Here is a 20,952-nt window from a genome sequence, read left to right on the forward strand (position 1 = left end):
ACTAAACTTTGCAAATAGGGTGATTTATTTCAGCTGTACTCTTAAATAGGTAAGTTTAAGTACCCCCAACTCAAGCCTAGGATATCCAAACAAGGGAATAGAGATGCTAGTGCAAATAGCAAAAAAGTTGATTGGAATAATAATAAAACCCTGACAAGATTAAAGGGATCCTAATTTAACAATGTTAGAACACTGCAACAGGCCTCACCCTGCCTTGCAAGTATTACCAGTTCTATGACATATGGGAGGGAGAAAAATCTTAGTGTCAACATGGAACAAGTTCTTGAGCCAAAGACAATTAATTACAAAATCACTACAAACTAAGGGTAAGTCTACACTTGCTCCCTATCTCGAGATAGGGATGCAAATGTAGCCGACCGAAATTGCTAATGAAGCAGGGATTTAAATATCCCGCGCTTTATTAGCATAATCTCGCCCACGCGCTATTCCAATCGCCAGTTGATTCGAACCAGGAAGTGTGCTCTCGGTTCGAACTAACATTACGCCTCATTTTTTGAGGAGTAACATTAGTTCGAACCAAGGGGTTTGATTCGAACTAATGCAGCCCAGAGCGTGCTTCCTGGTACGAATCAGCTGGCGATCGGAATAACGCGCCGGTGAGATTATGCTAATGAAGCGTGGGATATTTAAATCCCTGCTTCATTAGCAATTTCGATCGGCTATATTTGCATCCCTATCTCGAGATAGGGACAAGTGTAGACGTAACCCAAGAGATTAACACACAAAGGAAAAATACAGTAAGAATGCCATAGTGTTGCTCCTATTACAAGTGTGAAAGCATATTCAATTTCAAACAGACAATGGCTAAAAAACTGCTGTGGAAACAGCTACACAACCTATGCCAGAGATGCCACTTTCATATCATCATTTTTTTGACCACAACTATCCTGATAGAAGTAGACCACTCTTAGGCTATGTCTAGACTGCAGGCTTCTTTTGGAAGAAGTTTTCCAAAGAAATCTTCCGAAAAAACTTCTTCCGAAACAGTGTATCCACACCGCCAAAATGCATCGAAAAAGTGATCTGCTTTTTCAAAAGAGTGTCCACACCGAATGGACTCTATCTCACATTTCAGCTGTGTTTACTATGGGCGGAATGGTGACCAGGGCACCTGTGTTTTTTCCTCTTTCCTCTTCTATTGAAAGAACTCCCTCTTCCCCGTCCATACATGCCTTTTTCCGAAAAAGCTCTTTTGAAAAAGGCATTCTCCCTCGTAGAAAGAGGTTTACCAATGTCAGAAAAACCCCTCTGTTCTTTTGATCTTTTTTCAAAAGAACGTGATTGCAGTGTGGACATAAGTGAGGGTTTAAAAAAAAAAAAACTGCCGTTGAAAAAAACTCTGTAGTGTAGGCATACCCTTAAAATCAGCCAGACCTATGCTTTTATCTCACGATAGTAGTTTAGAAGACCTAAGTGATATGAAAAGACTGCTTTGATTTAAAAGACAGGTTTATCCCAGAACTAAACCCTATTGTTTTGTAGCCCAGACTTAGATCTCAAGATGTTTATGCTCCAGCGACGCTCATCAATAGGGAGTGAGCAGAGTCTATTTAGCATTTGAACAGCTACAAGTGAAGGCAAACCACAATGGCCAATACAGTTCTTTGCTTCTGCAAATGATTTTAAAGTAAATGTAGTTCTTTTGAAAGGTGCTGAAGGAAGAGCCCAACAGGAAAGCTCCCCTTGATTTCAGTGGGAGCAAAATTAGTTCCAGTCTAGTCAGAACCCAAAACTTCACTACACATGTGCAGACCCAGTGCAGGGTTCTACAGCTTTCCTACTGAAGGGCATAAAGCCCATTCTGGAGGAACTACATATAGGGGAATTTAGGCTGACTGACGCTTTCAATCCTTGCCTTCTGGAATAAAACTGCCAACAAGGATGCTAAGTAGGGAAAAGGACAGGGGCAGAGGCAGGTACACCTGTCTGCTATTAGACTGAGAACAAGCCTTCCCATTTACCACAGTGTCCAAATGTAAAGGACAGAGTAAAAATTCTGGTGTGGTAGCAAGGCCAGGATTGCAGTGTGGGGAGACAATGCACAGATACCATGCCCTCCTTAGCACAGCACTGGATTTCCAGCTCTAAAGGAGTTTCCTTCACAGCTGTAGACCAAGCTGGTTAGGGGTGGGGTAGGCAAAGACTGGTGATCTGCTGGATGTGCTGGTTCTCAGATCGACTTCTGCCCCAGTGCAGGTAATCTAGGGATTATGGCAGCTACTGGGTTCCTATAATGGCTAGAATGGTTCCATGTTCACTACATACACCGGTAGGGGATGAACCCTACTCTTTTAATCCCCCTTCCCGCACCTCCCTCCAGAGTTCAGTAGCTCACTACTCAGGGAGCAAACTGATTCCTGTGATTTGGGTTTAAATGTGAAACTTAAATATTCTGGTTCTTTATTTTTAACTGGAATTGACCATTCAGAAAACCGTTCCCTATCAGAAAGCAGGAGAACTCTGTTGTTAAATTCTTCATGTTAAAGTGATTTAGCAGCACAAAATAGAAACATGTCATTTTTGTTTTATTTTCTCCGCTGGCATAGTTTTCATTTCAGCTTAACAGAGAAATGTTAAGTATCTCTGGTGCAGACCACAAACATAACCTCTCTGTGTTGGATGCTTGCTTAAAGGACTGTGAAAGAGATACCTACTTATCAAGGCATTTCAATGATAAAAGTTTGAAAACTGGGCCACCTTGAATATGTCTCTCTTACAGCCTCTGCTCAGACATAAAAGCTGACTTAATAAAAAAGCCATAGAGAATCCTAAATAAGGAAACATATGAGACATAGAAAGTGAGGTTCTTTATTCTTCTCTTATGAAACTTTCTCTTTATAAAAAGACCATGGAGCAAACAAAAAGTTTTTATTTTAAATAAGTCCCATTGATATCTCACTCAAATCCTTGTAAACACATTTATCCTGCTAAGTTGCAAATAATTCCAGCTGAACAGAATTTGGTTAAAATATTTATAATAGAATGATAGAAAGCCAAAATAAAAAAAAATGGCTCATCTGTTCCATTTCCTATATTTACTTATGCTTTGTGTTGATTAGTTTAAATGTCTGACGTGGCAGGACTTCTCTCTGGTTTATGCGGTACAGTGGGCCTGTTGATATTACTCTCTGCTTTGCTGCAGCACACAAACTTCTGAGTACCTGGATCTACAACACCTCAGGGCTTCATTCTGCAAATTCAAATTATTTTTTCTCCATGCCTGGCCCTCCTTCCACTGAATAGCGATTTTTCCATCAGCTTTGATAGGAACAGGATCAGGCCCTTAACACCAATGGGTCTAACCATGTGAGTAATGGCTTTACAGGAATGGGACCTTTGCTCTTACAATTAAATGTAAACTTTCAGCTGGCAAGCATGAAGCAAGTGAGGGAAAAGAATGCAATTGAATATAAAGGCAATGCTACCAAAAGCAGATGGAAAAGGGGGAGCACATTCTTACTGTGCACTAAAGGAGTAGAATATAGTGATTTCTTTCAGACAGACCCTAAACACAGATATATTTAACAGTTTTTGCTGCCCAAATGAAAAGCAGCAGGTTAGTGATTCTCCACAACTTTAAATGTAACTTCCCAAATGAATTTTCACTCCTTGGAGAAGCCTGGTAATCTGTGCGGACTACTGGACTATAATTACGCTGACAAGAAATGGGAACTAAGGTCACTTTAACCGCTATGTTGCTATCTCAACAAAGACAGTGATATTTACAGACTGCATGTTCCCTCTGTACAGGCACAGAAGGTGAGGGAATCCAAAAATGAAGTTTCTTCCACCTTGAAATGAGCTTTCAAAAGGAATGTAATCAGCCTGCCTGAAAGCTCTCATCCCTCCTCTATTAGGGTACGTCTACACTACAGCACTAATTCGAACTAACTTAGTTTGAATTAGTTAATTCGAACTAAGCTAATTCGAATTAGCGCATCTAGACTTAAAAACTAGTTCGAATTAGCGTTTTGCTAATTCGAACTAGCATGTCCACACTGAGTGGACCCTGAACTGAGGTTAAGGATGGCCAGAAGCAGTGCCGGCAGGGCATCAGGTTAGGACTTAGAGCGTGGAGCTGCTGTCTCAGGCTGTGCTTAAAGGGATCCGACCCCCACCCCGGACAGACAGTTCTCAGGGGTTCCCCGCTTGCAAAGCAGTCCTGCCTTGGAGTGCCCTGAGTGCCCACACTCGGCACATCACAGCACTCGGCCATCAGCCCGGCTGCACTTGCCGCAGGCTGCCATCCGGAGGGGGGGGGTCAATCAAGGGGTTTCAGGAGAGTTTCCACCCCAAGGAGCCCGCAGAGCCAGCCCAGTACTCCCCATCGGGGGCTCGTACCCCATTTCTCCCTCACTTCCTTCCACTTACCCCTCCCTAGCCCCCCTTCCTGATGTACAAAAGAAAGGACATGTGTGTTCAAAAATAGAAACTCTCTTTATTGAACAAAACTCGGGGAGACTGGAAAAAGGAGGTGGGAGAGGGGAAGAGAGAGAGTGGGAGAGGGGAGGGCAACTAAAATGATCAGAGGTTTGGAACAGGTCCCATATGAAGAGAGGCTAAAGAGACTGGGACTTTTCAGCTTAGAAAAGAGGAGACTGAGGGGGGATATGATAGAGGTCTATAAAAGCATGAGTGGTGTGGAGAGGGTGCATAAAGAAAAGTTCTTCATTAGTTCCCATAATAGAAGGACTAAAGGATACCAAATGAAATGAATGGGTAGCAGGCTTCAAACTAACAACAGAAAGTTCTTCTTCACAAAGCAAATAGTCAACCTGTGGAACTCCTTGCCACAGGAGGCTGAGAAGGCTAGAACTATAACAGAGTTTAAAGAGAACTGAGATCAAGTCATGGAGGTTGGGTCCATGGAGTGCTATTAGCCAAGGGTTAGAAATGGTGTCCCTGGCCTCTGTTTGTGGAAGGCTAGAGATGGATGGCACGAGTCAAATGGCTTGGTCATTGTCTTCGGTCTATCCCCTCCAGGGTTCCTAGTGTTGGCCGCTGTCGGCAGACAGGCTACTGGGCTAGATCGACCTTTGGTCTGACCCAGTACGGCCATTCTAAGCTCAGGGCTCAGGGTCGGGGGTCTCACTGGACCACCTTGATTTTCATGCCATCCTGCTCCTGGGTGGCCAGGCTGGCAGCTATCTTGCCCTAGACGGCCACTTTCCTGTGCCTAGTGCGGAGGTCGTGGATGAGGTCCACAATGTCTGCACTAGACCAGGCGGACCCCCGCCTCTTGCGGACCTGGGCAGGCTCCCGGGAGCCGCCAGCCTGGTCCCAGGAAGAGGCGGAGGGCTGGGTGGCAGTGGGTGGCCGGCTCGAGCCGTCTCAGGTGCAGGGTCTGCTGGCTGGGTTCTGGCAGGCTTGCACCTGGCACAGGCACTGTAGCCAGCCCATGCCCCTTTAAGGGCTCCGGGACTGGGAGGGGGGCAGAAGAGTTTCCCTGGTAGTGTCCAGAGTGGCCACCAGGGCAAGCTGGGGAGGGCTAGCCTCCCACTAGTTCGAATTAAGTGGCTACACAGCCCTTAATTCGAACTAGTTAATTCGAACTAGGCGTTAGTCCTCGTAGAATGAGGTTTACCTAGTTCGAATTAAGTGCACTGCTAGTTCGAATTAAGTTCGAACTAGCGGTTTGCATGTGTAGCGTCTATCAAAGTTAATTCGAACTAACATCTGTTAGTTCGAATTAACTTTGTAGTGTAGACATACCCTAATGTGTTTCTCCCAGTGAATTAAATGTGAGAAATAAAATCATCCTGCACCTGATGGGTGGCTCCACCTTCTCCTTGCTATTAAATTTCTAGATAGTTCTAATGCAATTAAAATTGGAGGAGGGCAAGGTTAAGTGAATGAAACAGTAACCCATTGCTGCAGATGTTTTGGTCTACATGAAAGCTTCACTACAAAAGGCTTTTAAATAAATTGCTCCAGCACAGCAACACTTGAAAGTGCTGGCCCCACAATGTAGTCACATTTCTTAGGGACATGGCCAGGTCAATTTAGACTTAAAATATAAATTTTGCTGCAATTTTTCAATGTGCCTAGGACAATTAGTGATCCAACTCCCACTGAAAGTCAAGGAGACTTGGGCAACTAATTGACTTAAGTAGGAGTTAGATGCCTTTGAAAATTCAAATCCCCACCCTTTGTAAAAATAGAGTGAAATCCTCAAATGGTGTAAACCAGCTGAACTTCACTGCTACCTACTGATGCCAGAAGATCCAGGCCACAAAGTTTTATAAAACCTATGATCAATTGAAAAATGTCAAAGAACTATTATTTGGTTAATTCCAGTGTAATTTTTGTTGTTGTTGTTTGTTTTTGGTGTTCAGTGTGTCTAACCTTTACATCCCAGCACTATGCTAGAGTTCAAGAGCCAAAGTATGAAAAACCAGACATTAGCTAGTATTATTTTCACTCCCCAACCTGAGTGAACTGCAAAAACTAAACTACCAGAATAACAATTAAATGTAAATAAGAGTTAAATCTCTTTTGGCACGTCTATACAGTAGGACCAAGGCCAAAATAAGCTACACAACTTAAGCTACATCAATTGCATAGCTTAAGTCGAAATAGCTTATTTCAGCTTTTGGAGCTATCTACACAGCAGGTAGTCTGAAAAAGAGCACTCTTCCTCCAACTTCCCTTACTCCTCGTACATTGAGGGTTTTAGAAGTCAAAGTAAGAAGTCCTTCAGCTCAACATTATGTTGACATTATGTTGAAATAACTGCTTGTTGTGTGGATGCAGACTATGTTATTTTGGAATAATGTCAGTTCACTGTGTAATTCATTGCCTTCAGTCATGCTACATATGGTCTCAAGACCTGACAACTGCAGGACCAACACCTCATTTTTCCAAGGTTCTCTTAAATAGCACATCTATTACAAAATATATATACATGATCCAAATCCTGTTCTTCTCAGTGCAAATCCACTGCAGCAATGGAGAAGCACAAATGTAAATGAGAGCTGAATTTTGACCTATGGGCTGAGACATCCAAAGCTAAGTAAGGTCTACACAGTAGCGTTATTTTGAAATAACAGGCTTCTTAGTCTGACTTAGTCAGTAACCATCATTTAATGAGGAGTAAGGGAAGTTGAAAGGAGAGTGTTCTTCCTTCAACTCCTGAAATGTAGACAACGCCAAAAGCCAAATTAAGGTACTTCGATTTCAGCAACGCAATTAAGGTAGCTGAAGTTGCATATCTTAACTTGACTTTAGCCCACAGTGTAGACATACCCTCAACTGTTTACGTGCCCAATTCCCATTAAAATTAAAAGGAATAAGGTATCTAAATCTGCTATGTAGCTTTGAAAATCACAGCCATGGTTATTAACCTGAGTGTGTCCATTTATCTTCCCATTGCTATTTTAAAATGGCATTTACCTCAAAATACTCTCTAGTAGCCTAGAAACTATTTGGCTCGAAAGAGAGGCATTTGGCACCTCTATGCTAAGATACAGGCTTTGGCACATTGATGCTAATGTTTGCAAGCAATTCTAAGCCCTCACTATTACCATGGTGAAATGTGAATATGCCTTGTTTGAGCTGAGGATGTCTCAGTCCCAGGGTATTGTGTAACAATTATTCCAGTATCACTGAAATGGGGCCTGAGCTTTTTTCAATTCCCAGAATTTCATCTGTTCATAGATGTTTTCTCTAACAATCCTTCTCTTCTTAGAATCAGACATTCCAACAACCATTGTTCAGCAAGTCTCCTAAAGGTTAGGAAACAGCATGCTACACCAGCATGAAGTGGAACACATAGTAAAGGCCCTAGTCCTTCATCTCTGAGATCTGGATTCTAATCTGGACTGGGGTTACTAGATAAAAATGGCTGTGATAGTCTTATCTAAATACACAGGGGACATGTGATCAGATCATAACCACTATAAAATTAATTGCAACTGCTCATAAGAAGCCCCTGCCTGAGATAGCACAGGAAAGTGAAATTCAGGATTGGTATATAATGGCAGAGCTACAGTGTATGGAAAAGTTTATGCAGAACTGTTCTACTCTATTTCTAACTCTAGACTGAATCATAGAATATTGAAACGGGACAGTACCTTGAGAGTCTAGTCCCCTCACTCAAGGCAGGACCAAATACCAAATAGATCATTCAGGAATAACCTACTCTTAAAAATCTCCAATGATGGAGATTCCACAACCCCTATAGGCAATTTATTCCAATATTTAACCACCACCCTGACAGTTAGGAAGTTTTTCCTACTGTCCAACCTAAACCTCCCTTGCCGAGACTTATGCCCGTTGTTTGTTGTCCTATTCTCAGAGGCTAAGGAGAATAATTTATCTCCCTCCTCCTTTGAACAACCTTTTAGGTACTTGAAATTTGTTCTCGTGTTCCCATTCCAATGACTGGTTGGGGGAACAGTCAGCATAGTTTTTATAAAGGGAAACCATGATTCATCAATGTATTACAATTCCATGCTAGGGCAGCAAATATGTGGACAAAGATATTTCAAGGATATAATACAGTATTCTTCTATTTTCAGAAAGCCTTTGACAAGGCCTCTCTCCAAAAGCCCTTAAGCAAAGTAAGCAGCAGTCATAGGATATGAGGGAAGGCCCTTTCATGGATCAGAAACTGTTTAAAAGACAGGAAACAAACAGTAGGAAAAAATGGCAAAAATGGAGCAAGGTAAATAGAGAACTGTACTGGGACCAGAGTTGTTCAACATATTCATTAATGATCTGGGAAAAGGTTAAACGGTGTGGTTGCAAATTTGCAGATGATACAAAACTGCTCAAGATAGCAGACTGCAAACAGTTACAAAAGGATCTTGAAAGAGTGGGTCATTAGGCAACACAATTGCACATGAAATTCAGTGTCGATAAATGAAAACTGATGAGCATTGGGAAACATAATCCTAGTTATACCTACAAAATGACAGGATCTAAATTAGCTGTTACTACTCAAGAAAGAGATCTTGTAAATAGTTCTCTGAAAACATCCACTCAATGTGCAGTAGCAGTCTAATAAGCTAACAAATTGTTAGGAACCATTAGGAAAAGGTCAGATAATGAGACAGAAAATGTAATAATGCCACTGCATAAACTCGATATGCCCACATCTTGAATACTGCATGCAGTTCTGTTTGCCCCGTCTCAAAAAAAGGTTAGAACTGGAAAAAGTACAGAGCAAGGCAAGAAAAATAATTAAGGATATGAAATAGCTTCCATACGAGGAAAGATTTAAAAGACTGAGGTTTTCCACCTTGGCAAAAAGATGACTAAGAACAGATATGATAGCAATCTATAAAATCATGAATGGTGTGGAGAAAAAGTATTATTTGCCCCTCCACATAACACAAGAACCAGGGCTCACCCAATGAAATTATTAGGCAGAAGTGTTAAAAGAAACAATAGAAGTTCTTCACACAATATGGTCAACCTGTGGAATTTATTGTCAGTGGATGATGTGAAGGCCCAAACTATTGCAGGGTTCAAAAAATAATTAGGTAACTTCATGGAGAACAGGTCCATCAATAGCTATTGGCCAAGATGGTCAGGGATGCTAAACTATGCTCTGTGTATCCTTAGCCAGAAACTGGGAGTTGTCAACCAGGGATAAATCACTCGATGACTGCCTGTTCTGTTTTTCCCCTCAGAGCACCTGGCACTGGCCACTGTTAGAAAACAGGATACTGGGCTAGATCAGTGTTTCTCAACTTTTTTTTTATAAAGTACCCCTTTTAAAAAATAAATAAATAAATGAATAAATAAATACAATGGAATCATAGAACACTAGGACTGGAAGGACCAAATACTGTCTAGACCATCCCTGATAGACATTTATCTAACTTACTCTTAAATATCTCCAGAGATGGAGATTCCACAACCTCCCTGGGCAATTTAGTCCAGTGTTTGACTACCATGACAGTTAGGACCTTTTTCCTAATGTCCAACCTAAACGTCCCTTGCTGCAGTTTAAGCCCATTGCTTCTTGTTCTATCCTCAGAGGCCAAGATGAACAAGTGTTCTCTCTCCTCATGACACCCTTTTAGATACCTGAAAACTGCTATCATGTCCCCCCTCAGTCTTCTCTTTTCTAAACTAAACAAACCCAGTTCGTTAAGTCTTCCTTTATAGGTCATGTTCTCTAGACCTTTAATCATTCTTGTTGCTCTTCTCTGGGTACTGGGGGTACTTACATATATAGGTACCCCCAGTACCTACAGTTTTCAGATACACACATTTTTTTTCTACCATTGCAACTCATTTGTTTAAACAACTTTATCGTAGCTGGGCAGGCGATGAAATGTTTGTGTGTAAAAGTACAAAAAGAATAAAGTGCTGTAAAACTTAAAACAAAAATTCAGTTTTCTCCAAATTTCAGTTGTGTTGACGTACCCCCCCAGACTTCTCTTGAGTACCCCTAAGGGTACTTGTACCACTGGTTGAGAAACACTGGGTTTGATGGACCATTGATCGGACCAGTATAGACCTTCTTCTGTGTTGTTAGTGCCTTGCTTTAATGACCATTATATTTTCTCATTATTTTTTAATGATGGTAAATGTTCTTTTTTGACAGTGAATAACAGGAGCTTAGCATCAAGAATAAGATTCCTTAGCTAAAGAAAAACACAATAATTGTCACACACTTGAGGAACACTGGAAACAATCCATTGCCCAGGTTAGTGGTCTGCTACTGGGATGCACCATTATTCTATGAGCTAAATAACCATTGCCATACTGTTAGCCAACTCCACAGATTATAATACTTTACCAGTCTCCTCTACTATGCAACTCCCATGTTCTTTTTCTGTTTCCTTTCCCACTGCTGTCTAAGACATGTATGTCTATAAACAGAAGCTATTTCTTTTCTAATTTAAAATACCTCATTCTATCTAAATTATCTTGTTTGTGTTGCAGTTAGAATGTTTGCTTCATGAGGCAGAGACCTTGCCTTCCTCTATGTTTATATAACACTGACCATCAGATAGAATAATGGCATTCAAAAAATAATAAACTGTTTGCCTATATATTCTGGCCTGATTCTGATCTCATGTTTGCACAAATAAAGAGTGATCCCATTGAAGTCAATGGAAATGCCAGCTGTAAAAAAACTCAGTGAGATCAGAAGGCTTACTGTCTTCAAACAGAGCTACTAAATGTGTAAGCAAGATGAGCAGGATTTGGCTTTGGATCAGGACTTTAGCTGTCGAATCCTATGAACAGCTTACTATTCTTTGCAATTTAATTGTTAAATAGGCAGTGCAAATGTGCAGTATCTTAGGGCCAACCAACATTTTTTTTAAAGTGCTGAATTGTAAAACCCTCATGAGATGTCAACATATTTTTAAATGCAGTATATATTTAGTGTGTGTAAATATTCTCCTGAAGTGTTATGAACTCAGACACAAGAGCAACTAGCAAGGCAGAAAGGGAATCCTAACACAAATGAGGCCAGTCCACCATGATCCACGTAAATGAAATGAAAAAAGAATCTGCATAAATATGAAAATTATATTAGATATTTAAAATGTCTTTAAATTGTGATAATCTAAACAGTATTATGGGTAACACAAGTAAGACTTTGTTTAACTCTCTCTATCCAAATCCCCTGACTTCAATAGACACTAAAAAAGGACCCATGTCACCAAATTCTTCACATTTACTTCCACATATCCTCACTTACTTTAATAGCATAAGTGTAAAGGAAGCAAGAATATGACCTAGAATTTTTACTTAGCAATATCCTTTGAATTTAATCCCTTATTTTTACTGTCACCTAATGCAAAATGCCACGCTACCTCCATTAACTTATCTAATTTCCTGTTTCCATGTTTTTCTGACCATTAAAACAGTTCTCATTTAGGTCTTCAGCCAGTTCATAATCAGCACTGAGATCCTTTTATTTAGCAAAATGATGAGTTATACATTTTCCATTTTCTTAATCAAGACCCTATCATTATCATCACCAAAGGCCAGAGCTGGTGGAATAATATACCAACTCAAATGTTAAAAAAGAACACTCAAAAGTGTTTTTCATCACTTCTTACATTTCTTGTGCTAATGGGTACTTGGAATAATGTCTTGTAATGCTGACGTTGTAATCTGTTTCTGCAATGAAATCTGTTCATTGTGTAAATATTCTTACACGGTACATCAGTGCTCATTAACTGCAATCAGTATGGGGCACTGTACACACATTTTTAGAAGCAGTCCTTGTTTGTTATTGTAGGATTGCTCATGAGATCTGTCTATCCATATTTAATTTTTTTAAAGAAAATTTAATTGATTCAGTTTTTAGAGGAAAAGTTAACTTAGAAAATATTAAATGTACTTTGCAAACGCACATAAGAAAGCAAAAGTAGGTCTAATTTTCACTTTATCATTTTTGACAATGTCCTCTCAGGGGAAGACTAAGTTACATTCTTAAGACCAACTTCTGTTCTCAGTTACACTAGTGTAACAGCAGAATAATTCTGTTGACACTGATGAAATTACTCCAAATTTATACTGCTGTACTGGACAACAAATTTTTACTTTACTGACATAGTTGTTTCAGAACAGGAATTTGTTTTGAGAAGACAGATTTAGTAAAAATAGTTTGCTTTTTACTCACTTAAATTAGGAGTGCAAAAATATAGATGGTGCAGAGAAAGGCTTATAATGGTTCCTCTTTTGGTTTCAGACAAGCTACATTCAGAAACCAGGTCTAAAAGGATTGGAACAAAAGCAAACAGAAACCCCAATATCAATTCTGAACTAAAAATAAGCTCAATGCAGAATTTCATTCCAATATTATGGAAGGTGATTTCTCCCAAGCCATCAATTCTTTATTCCTGAAACTAACCATAATGTAAATACACGGGGGGAGGGGAGGCCCATAGAAAATTGGTGTTGGAGCTACCTTATATTTAGTTTGAAAATTCTCCTTCAGTGACCAGGGTCCAAATGGAAGGGGGGAAAAGAAGGTAGAGAGCTGAGTAGTGCAAAAAACAATAGATATTAACTGACAGTTCCTTGCCAAAAACTGAGAGATCTTCTCACAGAAGGTGTCCTTTTCATTTAGCTCTGCCTCTCTGATGACATTCATTGGCTAGTTATTTCTATACTTGTTGATGCATTTTCCATTGTTTTGACTTTTTTTTACCTATCCACGCTTGTCTCTGCCAGCCTGTTATTCATAATTGCCAGGGCTCCTACCCCGCCAGAGAATCCATTATGTTTAGAACTAGAGTTCAACTGCCTGGGGTAGCCATTGGCAGTTTCTGACAGCTGTTTCTGCATGATGGCCAGTGAGACTTTATTGGAGGCTAAGAAGTCTTTCATAGAGATCATCTCGCCAGACAACCGGCGTCCGTCGGTGTCACTCTCATTGACACCATCAGTCTCAATGGAGATGTTTCGCCGGCTCCGCACATTCCCCGGCATCACAACATTCCGCCGTGACCTAAACAATTTTCTTTGGCATCTGGGGCAGCACCGGCAATCCATCTTCTTTAATACCCAGTTTATGGACTGTTTGATAACAATTGAGATCACATTAAATAAGGAATAGATGCAGCAAACCCCCATGAGTATGAAGACAAAATTGCCAAATCGGTACAGGCCTTGGCTCTCATACTTGGCATTTTGGCTACTAACCAGGTCACCAAAACCAATAGTACTGAAGGCCACGAAACAAAAGTAAAGTGAGTCAAAGTAACTCCACCCTTCGATAGGTGTGTACATTGCAGAGGCACAACAGGAAATGATGAGTGATGCGACACATAAAATGAGCATGACGTAGTACACAGATGGTTTCCACCCTGCTAAGCTGTCCACCTCAGAGTTCCCTGAGCCCCGCCGGCTGTCATGAGGGAGGACCCCTTTTCTCCTCAGCTGTCTTTCATGGCAGGATTTCATGATGTAGGCTATGACTGTGATCAAGCGCTCCAGGAACAGGTTAAAGAATAAAATGGTCCCTGCACATCCTATAAGGCCATAAAATATCAGAAAAATTTTCCCTCCAACGGTGGCTGGGGTGGTCATGCCAAACCCTGGAAGACAAAACAGAAGAGTTTAGTAAAATAACCCCTTAATTACAGCATCAAGGGTTTTGCCATACGCAAGCCAAAACAACTGGCAGGAGGAAATCATTTGGCTCCTATTAGCTCTAACAGAGTAGCTGGGAATTCTACATTGTTGCAGTGTTAAAAGTAAGCAGAAAGCACAGACGCAGAACGAATGCACTTCCCCCAATTAGAAAGGAAATGAAATAAAAGATGAAAGCAAATAAATTTGAAGGAAGAGCTGTTGAAGTGAGGATCTGAGCTCAATTCTCTGGTTCAGACCTAATCTTCTGAATTACTATGTTGATCTCTTCTTCTCCTGCTCTGTTCTGCTTCATCAGCCCAATCAAAGTCCAGTGAAGTCAATAAAAAGATTCCCATTCACTTCAGCGGTCACTGAACAATCAGGCCTATGTTGGTGCATTACAACATTTTCCCTTCTTTCCCACTTGCCCAGGCTCTGCTTCACAGTTCAGATCTATATTAGAACATTACAGGGGCAGCCTTGGTTTCTCATCTCCTGCTGAGTTGTTGTTTTCCAACTCAGATCTCTTTTGTAACTTAATAAATGTTCCCTCATGAATTTTTTTTTCTTTCCACTCTGAAAATTCTATTTTTGCTTGGGGTTAATATTTCTGAAAAGACAAAATTGCTGTAAAGATTTTTATAAAGAATCAAAATGAATAAAGATGTCTTCAATGTAATGGGCATATTAAAGGTAATATACATGTGGAATATGTTTGCTGTTATTTGAATAGGGTCTAGAGAAGTGGAACAAGTGATTAATTAACTGTCTAATTAAGTTAAAGCTGTCTTCTTGAGAGAACAAAAAAATAGCACATTGAATAAGACACGTATCTGCATTTGTCCTCCTCCGTCTCTAAGTGCAGGATATTAACTGCATGACAAAGGAACTAGAGAATTAGATACAAGGGAAATGTACTCAGTATTTCAAAGTGCATAGGTCTTGTCCTCGGAGACGGGATGGGGAATTGGGAACATTCCTGTTTTTACATCTACAACAGGCCGTAAGGAAAAAGAATGATTTGTAGACTAAATTGCAAGTGGAGAGGAGGTGGGGGTTTGCACAGGATAATTCCCACAGGGCACAGCAAAACGTATAGCTAGCCCAAGGTAGTTAAGGCAGATTATTTTAAATTATGTGTTGGTGTTAGTGAGGTGGCATATCTCATGGAGGCTTGATCCCCTACCAATGGAAACCAATGTGAATTTTGTTATTTTCTTAGTAGTTAGAGCTGGAGTCCAAGCCTATCAAATTCATATCCCGTATAAATTAAAATTCTTATCTGAGTCCGTATTTCCATAGATGGAAGTCTAGCAAAGTGTCTACAAAGACATTCAAACAGTCAAGAGATGAAACCCATTATGAACTGTAAATAGTGGAAATTCATGACATTAAATCAGAAAACAAGTGAATCCAGCCTCTTTCTTGTCCTTTTTTTCCCCCCCTGGAGGGGGCTCAATTTTGACCTTTTAGAGAAAGAAAATGCCTTTTTTTCCTTTCTAATTATAAATCTCAAATGTATTAATCAAAACTAATGATAATTTCATGTAGTGAAAACTAAAAATGCTGTACAGTATAAATATTAATCTAAATCTAAAAACATTATTCTTTTGGAGGTTGTGGAAAAAAACTGTAGGCTTCTAATCACAATGCTAAATTAGTATGAAAAATTGCTTGTAGATCCATAAATACTTTGGGCCAGACTGGTCTCTGGTGTCACTCTAAGGACCTCAGTGAAAGATTCTATTTAAAAATACTAGGTGGCTGCGCCCTCTGCTCATTATGTTCGCTCTTCCCTCCCCACCCCACCGCTGCCGCCAATCTGGCTGCTTTCGCTTCGCTGAGAGAGCCTCTTGATGCTGCTGACGTGATGATGTCATTCTGTTGCTTGGCAGGAAAAACTTTTTTATATATAGAGGGAGATTGTTATGCAAACAGCCCAACTGGTCATTGCAAATATTATATGATGGGAAATTGTTTCCCTTTTCTCCCTTTTTTTATTCTAGTGTGACATCGGGGTAGTATAGATCATTCAGTGTCTAAAAAGAAAATCAATAGAATTCATGTCTAGGTAAAAGTACCCATGCTTGTATACTCTGCAAACACAGCATCTCTTTGCCAAAAATCAATCTCTTTGCTAGATCATAAGCAGCTCTAAAACTAAAACCTCCCTTTTCTAACCAAACAGCAACAAAACAGCATTGCTGCTTGTTGTCTGCTTTCATAAGCCTTCTCCTTAAAATGTCAAAGGGTTTGGGTGAGGAACTAGGGATGTTAAATAACGACTAACTGACTAATCGAATAGTCGATGCATTTTGCATCGACTATTCATTTAGTCGATAGATTGTCTCTGACTTTGAAGTGTAGTCCTAGTGCTGTTGCTACATTTCAAAGGCGAAAGCGCTGCGTGGAGCCCACGTTAGCATTTGGGCTCCCCTGATGACCTCAGGCTCCATGTGTGCTGCCGCTTTGAAACACCATGGGAAGCCTGGCATCAGGCTCCTTGCAGCGTTTCAAAGCAGCAGAGTTGCACAGAGACTGGGGTCTGTGGGAGAGTCCATGCAGTGCTTTCACCTTTGAAACGCCATGAGGAGCCTGACGCCGGGCTGTATAGACGCAAACTAAATTATTTTGGAATAACTCTAGTTATTTAGAAATAGTGTTGCAGTGTAGATGTATCCATCATGTCTAAGCTCCCTTTGCTAAGCAAACTAAATGAGAAGCTAGCCACCACACCCTCTGTCAGCACCTGTCAGCTTCAGGTATTCTGGAGAAAACTGGTTAGAAATTTTTTCCCCAGCTGCAGAAAATTCTACTTTTAGGAACAAAAAAACAAATTAATAAAGGAAATGTGTTTTTTTTTCATACAAACAATTCAGGATTATTTGGGATTCCATATTATCTCCCTTTATGAGCTTCCTTTAATTTTCAAAATGCTCTAAAAACCTTGTGCATAATGAGATTACTTCCCAGAAAATACTTTTGTCCATTCTCTCTTACTGCCTCTACCTGGTAGATGTGCTGTCAGCTACCACCTGCCTTCCTCTCCATTCCTCTCCAGCCCTACTGGAGGACTTCTTGTGCCTCTCTCAGTTGTGCCCAATCATGGCCCTTTAAAATCTCTATTCTCTCATAAAACATGGAAAATGTACTGTCCCAAATCTATGTTAAATCTGATTGGCAATGCCTCATACCCTTCCAGATGAGCCGCGGTCCTGCCGCCTGCGTCCTCCGGAGCAAGAAAAGCTGCTCCCCGTCTCCCTGGTCTGCTGGTCAGACCAGGGAGATGGGGAGCAAAGCCTTGGAGGACGCCCGCAGCGGGACAGCTGCAGCGCGCCTGGGCTGTCCCGCTGTGGGCGTCCTCCGCAGCTTTGCTCCGCGTCTCCCTGGTCTGACCAGCAGACCAGGGAGACGGGGAGCAAAGCCTCGGAGGCCGCCCACAATGGGACAGCCGCGGCGCACCTGGGCTGTCCCGCTGCAGGTGTCCTCCGCGGCTTTGCTCCGCGTCTCCCTGGTCTGCTGGGGGGGGGGGGGGGGCGCAGCTAGTGCCCCCTCTCCCCAGCAGACCAGGCTTTTCTGCCCACGACACCTGGGGTAGAGCAGCTGGGGCGCTGCTGGGTTGGTCCCGCAGCGCCGCTCCTCGGCGCTACTGGACCAACCCGGCAGCACCCCAGCTGCTCTGCCCCAGGCGTCCTGATTCAGCCGCTGCTGGTCAGTTTCACCAGCGGCTGAATCAGGACACCTGGGGCAGAGCAGCTTGGGTGCTGCTGGGTTGCTCCAGTAGCACCGAGGAGCGGCGCTACTGGAGCAACCCAGCAGCACCCAAGCTTCTCTGCCCCAGGCGTCCCCAAGTCAGCCGCTGCTGAAACTGACCAGCGGCTGACTACAGGAAGCCCGAGGCAGAGTTGTTCTGCCCCCGGCTTCCTGGAATCAGCCGCTGATCAGTTTCAGCAGCAGCTGACTTGTGGACGCATGGGGTTCTTAAGTTGAATCTGTATGTAAGTCAGAACTGGCATCCAGATTCAGCTGCTGTTGAAACTGATCAGTTTCAGCAGCGGCTGAATCAGGACGCCTGGGGCAGAGCAGTTTGGGTGCTGCTGGGTTGCTCCAGTAGCACCGAGGAGCGGCGCTACTGGAGCAACCCAGCAGCACCCAAGCTTCTCTGCCCCAGGCGTCCCCAAGTCAGCCGCTGCTGAAACTGACCAGCGGCTGACTACAGGAAGCCCAAGGCAGAGCTGCTCTGCCCCTGGCTTCCTGGAATCAGCCGCTGATCAGTTTCAGCAGCAGCTGACTTGGGGATGCCTGGGGTTCTTAAGTTGAATCTGTATGTAAGTCAGAACTGGCATCCAGATTCAGCCGCTGTTGAAACTGATCAGTTTCAGCAGCGGCTGAATCTGGACGCCAGTTCCGACTTACATACAGATTCAACTTAAGAACAAACCTACAGTCCCTATCTTGTATGTAACCCGGGGACTGTATTAGGCTGTAGGGACGTGCTGGTATGTATCTTAACTCTGCATTTCCTGATTTCCGATTTGTTATATTTTAGTTCTTTATTTCTGAATTTCAGAAGATTAAGCATGGCCACTCAGTACCCTGGACTGCTGGTCAACTACAATTCTACATTAGTTACTTGTGGAATAATGAATTTATGTATGTGTGGGGGAGAGGAGAAATTATGATACATTTTTCAATCCATTTTAGATCATGCAGGGTTTTTTTTTACAATGCTGTGAAGTTTCTTTCTTGCTACTTACTGCTCTAGCAGGTTTCATTTCCTTTTTTGAATATGTGTGTGTTTGCTATCAGTGTTATAATTAGATATTCCCACCCTTTCCCAGAAAGATGAAGTGGACAGAAAGAGGGGCTAACACTATAGCAACAGTGCTGCAGGATCATTCATTGTTTTTTAAGTTTTTACTATAGCAACAGAAATGAGTCACTGTGATGCTGCTAATATTGAAATGACTTTGCAATTTAACCTACAATCAGACCTTTGATTGTCTGCAATACTGTACCTATACTTATATCATCTTTTTCAACCAATACGTTTGATTCTTTTCCTCAGTTTTATGCACCAATTCAATTTCTTATTGTATTTTTTATTTGATTAAAAATCCTTTGGCCCTACTGCTTTATTTGACACCTATAGGTTTCTATAACTATCTCAGGATGCATTACCTGCTGTACTCAATTTTTTCAGGCTAGATGGCTTCATAGTACTACATGATATGTGACACCTGGAGGTACTCAAGATGTATGGGAACACCCTACTCTTACACCCCTAAGAGCAATTACCAGTGTTGCAGATATGGAGTGTCAGCTAACTAGCTCCATCATCCTTCCCAGCCTCATTTGAGGAGACTAGCTCCCATAAGAGCTGGGATTGAGCCTGGCCCCTGTATAGAGGAGAAGATAAGACAGTTTTGATGTTTACACCTTCTCTCATTCCCTGCCCATGGGCACCCACAATCTGGGCCTGTCATTAGAAATCAGCACACCAGCCACAATGTTTGTGTCTTATAGAGCAGTGTTTGGTCTCATTTTGTAATCCTTACTCATATGAAAAGCTGGGTTGAAGCCAGTGAGAGCGGATACAGAAAACAATTAACCTCCTAGACTAAATAAGCCTTATAAATAAAGGTACTTCTCACAAACACAAAGAGCTGCATACCTGAGCTAAGTTGTGAAAGTGCTGAGCATTCCACTCCTTTAATGAACAGCACTTAGGGTGCCAGTTACAAGGGTGATGGACATTAGAGTTCTGGTGTTATTAAGGGAGGGAAGGCATAAAAAAAAGACTAACTTTGTAGTTTTAAAATGAAAATCATATTTTTTTCATTCCTGGCCTGCAAAGCTCCTGAATTATAGTTTCCATAAATTGCCTCCTTCATGTTATAACTGCATGAAATATTGAGCTTTGCTTTGCTTTGCTGTTCTCTACCTGCCATGCTGCAGCTTTTATCACTTAATCAAAAGGAAACTTATAAAACATTCAAATCTTCCTCATCTTAGAAATAACCAGATCAGCTAGCTAAACAATGTCATAGGTTGTTGGGTAAATCCATATCTTATCCAGTCATACAACAACATGAAAATAGCTGAGGTGTGGGGAATCACGAATAAATATCCATAAGACTTTACACTGCATCAAGGGTGTCATCAACACAGCAGTAAAAAGTTAGGGGAAACATTTCCCTCTTTTCTCCCAGTGGTTGTATCTACTGTCTTGTGTATCTAACCTGAGTGTTGCTCTACTTTCCTCTCTCCAGTTCTACTGTAGAGGAGCAGACAGTCTATGTTGTAATGTCAGGAAATAAGAATGGCTGGGAAACTGATCTATACTTATTTTTTGCTGACATAGATGTGTATGGAATGTTTAAAAAAATCACTCTCCTGACATAACTATGTCAGCAAAAGCCCTGTGGGGTAAATACTTATTTCAGGAAAAAAAGTTATTTTGTCAGAATAGTTTATTTTGTTTGCAGAACTGCTATAAAACTTATCAGAAAAAGCACTCTTCTTCTGATGTGGCTGAGCTACATTAGAACTGTATTGCTAGTACTGTTATACTGGTATAATTGCACTGAAAAAACATTTGTAGAGCTGTTCTACATCTAGACACACTCCTGCTAAATATTCTTATGCTGACCTAAGCCCTGATATGGACACCACTTTAGATTTCTGTCAACTTAGCTACCAACTAAGTGATTTAGTTGGGATTGGTCCTGCTTTGAGCAGGAGGTTGGACTAGATGACTTCCTGAGGTCTCTTCCAACCCATATTTTCTATGATTCCATGAACTCTTGTGGGGGTAGATTTAATACAGTGATGAAAAAAAAATTCTTCCATCAGTGCAGCAAGTGTCTACATTGCAGC

At 41.4% G+C, this 20,952-nt stretch overlaps 1 protein-coding gene across 1 annotated transcript in view; it reads right to left on the bottom strand.

The window, feature by feature from the left end:
• Positions 1-709: 709 nt before the first annotated feature.
• KCNK13 (potassium two pore domain channel subfamily K member 13) overlaps positions 710-20,952 on the bottom strand; it is a 111,756-nt gene continuing 91,513 nt past the window's right edge. The window contains exon 2 of the mRNA XM_006122345.5: positions 710-14,036. Coding sequence (XP_006122407.1) covers positions 13,144-14,036 — 893 coding nt within the window. The 3' untranslated portion in view covers positions 710-13,143. The remainder of the gene's footprint in view (positions 14,037-20,952) is intronic.

Source organism: Pelodiscus sinensis, chromosome 5 (assembly GCF_052426305.1).
Source record: "Pelodiscus sinensis isolate ZL-2025 chromosome 5, ASM5242630v1, whole genome shotgun sequence".
In the NCBI taxonomy this organism is placed as follows: Eukaryota; Metazoa; Chordata; order Testudines; family Trionychidae; genus Pelodiscus; species Pelodiscus sinensis.